This window comes from Bos taurus, chromosome 20, assembly GCF_002263795.3.
Source record: "Bos taurus isolate L1 Dominette 01449 registration number 42190680 breed Hereford chromosome 20, ARS-UCD2.0, whole genome shotgun sequence".
Classification (NCBI taxonomy): domain Eukaryota; kingdom Metazoa; phylum Chordata; class Mammalia; order Artiodactyla; family Bovidae; genus Bos; species Bos taurus.
Genome location: NC_037347.1, coordinates 4,538,801 through 4,544,513, shown reverse-complemented (window position 1 = coordinate 4,544,513; position 5,713 = coordinate 4,538,801). Strand labels below are relative to the sequence as shown.

The 5,713-nt window shown below is 52.6% G+C and overlaps 1 protein-coding gene across 1 annotated transcript; it reads left to right on the top strand.

Annotated features, from left to right (window-relative positions):
* Positions 1–902: 902 nt before the first annotated feature.
* On the top strand, positions 903–3,986 carry DUSP1 (dual specificity phosphatase 1). The gene is given in 4 exon segments (NM_001046452.2): positions 903–1,507; positions 1,769–1,914; positions 2,286–2,505; positions 2,934–3,986. Coding segments are annotated over 4 exon segments (1,104 nt in total). The 5' UTR covers positions 903–1,140; the 3' UTR covers positions 3,305–3,986.
* The last annotated feature ends 1,727 nt before the right edge of the window (positions 3,987–5,713 follow it).

The window sequence follows — 5,713 nt, the reverse complement described above, 5'->3', positions numbered from 1 at the left end:
TGCGACCCCCACCCTTATTTCAGACCCCTGACCCGCATTCCTAGGCTCACAACCACGTAAGGACCGCATGACTAGGATTGACATTTTTCTGCCTGGGGTTTGGTTGGACGGCATTTTACTTGCTAAATGTACATTTTAAAGTAACTGGAAAGCCTGGGGAACACGAATGTATTTCCCTGAACACTTCCATCCCAACCTACCCCGGTTGTTCTTGGGTGGACAAACTCAATTTTTCTCCGACCCTCATTTCAGTCTCCTCTCGGTCCCCTCACCCCCGGCAATGCGATACTGGGCAGGTATAAATCGCTTCTCCTCGGAACCCCGTGTTTCCTCGCCTGCTGGGTACGAGGAAATGAGAGAAAGGGGCGCATGTGTATCCAGTAACAAAGGAAACCCCTTTCGGCTCCGGTCGGCGGAGGACGGAGGAGCCGGCGCCGGGAAGCAGCGCGGTGGAGTGGGAGGAGGGGAGGGGAGGCGGGGGCCCGTGGCACGCGGCCCGGGTCTCCCAGGCACTCGCATACGGGAGTTAGCCCTCGGCTGGCAGAGCCCAACCCTCTCCCTTCCCCGCTGGGCCCGGAGAGTGGCGCGGACCAGCTCCCTAGGGACGCGCCAGGCGCAAGTCGGACGGCCGGACGGCCGGGCGGGGGCCGGAGCCCGAGCCAGAGCTTAGCCAGCGGACCCCACTCGGAGGCCGCTGACGTCTTCGCCTTTGGCTGCTCCGGCGCCAAACCGGGCAAGGCGGGTGACGTCACCATACCAGTCACGTGACCGTCATTCAAACAAACAATCCCCTCCCCCACAGCGAGCGCGCACCCGCGCGCGCGCGCGCGCCCCGCCCCGCGCCGCCCCGCCTGCTTACGCGGAGCCACGATATAAACGCTCTCAGCCGGGTCGGGCTCGCTGCGAAAGACTTCGGGGCTCTGGGTGAACCGCGGGTGGAAGAGCCGTAGGGAGAGCAACAAGGAAGCCGAGGCGGTCGAGAGTCCCACACAACGACCCCTCGCTCGGTCCAAAGGCAGTTTGGGTTTGGCGTAAAGAAAACCGGGGTCGGGCTTTTCCTCGAAAGCCATCGCCCTGCTGTTCGCTTCCCGGGACAAAGAACACAGGACGACTTGCACGCTGGGGGCGCTGGGGCCGGCCATGGTCATGGAAGTGGTCTCTCTGGACGCCGGAGGCCTCCGGACGCTGCTGAGGGAGCGCGCGGCGCAGTGCTTGCTGTTGGACTGTCGCTCCTTCTTCGCTTTCAACGCCGGCCACATCGCCGGCTCGGTCAACGTGCGCTTCAGCACCATCGTGCGTCGGCGGGCCAAGGGCGCCATGGGTCTGGAGCACATCGTGCCCAACGCCGAGCTGCGCGGCCGCCTGCTGGCCGGCGCCTACCACGCCGTGGTGCTGCTGGACGAGCGCAGCGCCGCGCTGGACTGCGCCAAGCGCGACGGCACCCTGGCCCTGGCCGCCGGGGCGCTCTGCCGCGAGGCGCGCAGCGCGCAAATCTTTTTGCTCAAAGGTACGCCTTCGGGGACGTTCAGGGGCGGGCCGCACGCCCTCCGCCGCCTGGTTCTCAGCTCCGGGGGGGCTGCTCCACCTGGAGCGCTTGGACGCCTGAGTCGCTTTGTGGGAACTTGTTGGCTTTGTTTAGCTCTAGGAACAAAGACTCGCCTGGGGCTCTCCGGGCTAAACTTCCAGCCCTGGTGGATGGGGAAGTTGTCTGAAGGCACCCTGTCTCGGCGGTACTAATGGAAAAAAATGTGTCTCTTTGTGTTCCCAGGAGGATATGAAGCTTTTTCTGCTTCCTACCCGGAGCTGTGCAGCAAACAGTCGACCCCCATGGGGCTCAGCCTTCCCCTGAGTACTAGTGTCCCTGACAGCGCTGAATCGGGGTGCAGTTCCTGCAGCACCCCGCTCTACGATCAGGTTAGTAGGGGGCTGTGCCGGAAGGGAGAAGGAACAGCTGGCAAAGGTGGCAGAGCTGCGCTAGTGAAAATATAGAAAGTGACGTGCAGCTTTATTTATAACAGGGGACACAGGGAGATTTTCATTTATCCCATGGTTAAATGGTATGATGGAGCGGAGCCTCTAGCTGTGGGCAATACAGAAATTAGCTTGTTGGCCCTGCCTAGGCAAATGGGTTTAGACCCCTATTTATTTACACTCTTTTAACAACAGTGCTGTGAGGTTCACCCAATATTGAAACTAACTTGTCCAGCAGGGAGGTTTTGTGGATGTGGGCACCACCATTGACGTTGAACAAAGCTTGACAAGCGTTGGATGTTTCTGGATTTCAGGGTGGCCCAGTAGAGATCCTGCCCTTTCTGTACCTGGGCAGTGCCTATCATGCTTCCCGCAAGGACATGCTGGATGCCTTGGGCATCACTGCCTTGATCAACGTCTCTGCGAACTGTCCCAACCATTTCGAGGGTCACTACCAGTACAAGAGCATCCCCGTGGAGGACAACCACAAGGCGGACATCAGCTCCTGGTTCAATGAGGCAATTGACTTCATAGGTAAGTGGAGCAGATGCTTGGGACTTTGCCACACTCCTTCTGTTTTAGTGACTGAGACTAAACTCTATGGCAAGAACTTGAGCGACATAGTTTTAAGCTTTCCTCTAGACATTAAAATCAGTCTGGCATGGGCAGCATCCCTGCAAAGTACGGGTTCAATGTTCCACTTTATAAATTAGCAAACTGAATCTCAGGTTGAATTGATCTGTCCAATATCAATCTGCTTAGTGGCGATGCTTTGCCTGGGTTTAAATCCCCGGATGTTTAAATCCACTGTGCCCACATTGCCTTCACGGACAGTATGTCTGTGATGACATGAGGTGATATTGACTGTACTGGACAGGACACATGTGACATTTCTTAGACACCTGGGGTTGGTTGGAGTCACTCTCCTGGGCTGTCAAATAACCAGCTGCCCTGTTCTCCAGACTCCATCAAGAATGCTGGTGGAAGGGTGTTTGTGCACTGCCAGGCGGGCATTTCCCGATCGGCCACCATCTGCCTCGCTTACCTCATGAGGACTAATCGAGTCAAGCTGGATGAGGCCTTTGAGTTTGTGAAGCAGAGGAGAAGCATCATCTCCCCCAACTTCAGCTTCATGGGCCAGCTGCTGCAGTTTGAGTCGCAGGTCCTGGCCCCCCACTGCTCGGCAGAGGCGGGGAGCCCCGCCATGGCTGTGCTTGACTGCAGCACCTCCACCACCACCGTCTTCAACTTCCCGGTCTCCATTCCCGTCCACCCCACAAACAGTGCATTGAGCTACCTTCAGAGCCCTATCACGACCTCTCCCAGCTGCTGAAAAGCCACGGGAGGCGATCTTCACAACCCACCGGGATTCCAGGCTCCTGGAAAGTGGACATGCAATAACTCCAGGGAAGGGGGCTCGTGAGGGCTGGTCCTTATTTATTTAATTTCACCCAAGTTCCACTGGGTTCCTGAGCAGTTGTAATGATGACTTCACGCCAAGATGTTTGCTGAACTCAGCACATTCCGGGACCAACATACAGTGGGTACATCAAGTCCCTTGGACAGAAAGGGGCAGAAGAGAGAGGACTCAAGTGTGAGAGCCGATTTCTTTGTTCTTGTCCCTGTTTCCTGAAGACACTTTTCATGCTTGACATACCTACCAGTATTACCATTCCCGACAACACGTACACATATGAGAATATACTTTGTTTTATTTATTTTTGTGTAGGCGGTTCACCTTCACAAATGTCAGTGTCTACTCCTAGAAGAACCAAATACCTCAATTTTTGTGTTTGAGTACTGTAATGTCCTGTAAATATATCCTAAGCAGGTTTGTTTTCAGCACTGGAAAGCACCAGTGTTGATTTTGTTTTGTTTTTTTAAGTTGCCAACAGTTGTATGTTTGCTAATTATTTATGACCTGAAATAATATATATCTTCTTCTAAGAAGACATTTTGTTACATAAGGATGACTTTTTTATACAACAGAATAAATTATGGCATTTCTATTGAAATCTCGATGCTTTTCTTGGTCAGCCCCTCTGATTCCTTTCCCGTAACTGAAACAGGGGAAAACAAGGTCCTTCAGAATGTGTTTTGACATCTGATCCCATACTCCTTGGTGGCCCCTCAGTCCCATGAGATGGCTGATTTGCCAGGGTGGTAGACAATGTGATCAACTCTAGAACTAAGCTCTTGGTAATGAATTCAAGTGTCTGCCTATGTTTTTCCCAACATGTCACACAAGGGAACCCAAGTGTACCCAGAGCGAAAGCTAGGAATAAGTGGCCATTTGCTTGGTTGCTTTTTTCATTTAATACCTTCCCCCAGGTTAATCTTAAAAAGCCTCCTTCCCTCCTCTGATCTCTACTAAAGAGATAAAGATAGTTTCCCAGTACATTTGCCACGAGTGTGTTTCTACTGTGTGCAAGGTGGGCTGTGCTTACCTCAGAAAAGATCTGCAAAGGATAGAGACCCAGCGTAGCTAAGTAACACAAGTGGGGGCACTGGGCCCTATGTCTGTTTCCTAATTTTATGGCTTTTTATTTTATCACTTGCTTCTCACGCGCTCTTTTTCTTTTGAAAAGACCTTTAGTTGTGAAAGGAATACTGAGCACAGTAAGCCAATACAATGCAGACAAGTCACCTGGAGCTCCCACCCCAGCCTGACCCTTATTCTTCTGGAGTCCATTCCCTGGGCATCTCCGCACCTGTACCCAGCATTTTTGGTGGCAGCCTCCTTCAGGTCACTTGCTGCCCTGATTTCATAATTTTGTTGAAGAAGATAGACAATTAAATCTGGCTTGCTCTAGGGCAATATTCTGGATTTTCACTATCTTGCCAAGCAGCCCCAAACAGAGAAGGTGTAATTGACTACCAACCGGTAGCCCAGTCTTTAATGTTGAATTAAACAACAGGGAAGCTTCTGGATTGCTGGCCCCTTAGCCTCTGCATTCCTTTGTTTCTGGATAAAGTGCTGTAGGAAGCCAGAAAGCAAACAGCTTACGTTAGTTTTCCAGGGGTTCCCAGGGTAGTGGTCTTGGTCCAGCCCCATTGTTCAAGGCCTTGACCTTTCTCCACTGGTTCACCGTGCACCACTTGACTCCCAGGGGCTGAAAGATTCCTGTGTTCCCTGTTCTGAGAACTTACCCTGGGCCGGCAAGTTCATTTCCTTGACTGGGCTTCCGATTACAAGTGTGTTCACGCCTTTCAAAACAAACCATATCCAGTTTTGTTTTGTTTTGTTTTATCAAACCCTAGACATTTACTGTTGCAAATATCTCCCTTTGTGGAAACGTACCAGGGACTTCAAGTCCACGGCAGATGCCACAGCTGGCATCACTGTGGGCTTGGGCCATCACTTTCTGCTTGGCAGGCATCGGCTGAACCAGAATTAATCTCCAGTGTGATCCACACAGTGGAAAAATACAGTGGCTGCCTAAGGGAGCCGCCAGTGAAAACAATTCACTCACTTACCCCAGTGCAAGCTACTTAACCTCCCTCCAGCCAGGACAGCCAGCATTATAATAACCCCTCCTCTTTGTGTGTTCAATTCCTGGTCTTCAGGCCCTCCAGAAAATGTCACTTTGGGCCTGAGACTGCTTTTCTTAGGAAGGATGAAGTGAAGTGAAGTGAAGCGAAGTTGCTCAGTTCATGTCCGACTCTTTGTGACTATGGACTGTACCCTTCCAGGCCTCTGTCCATGGGATTTTCCAGGCAAGAATACTGGAGTATGTTGCCA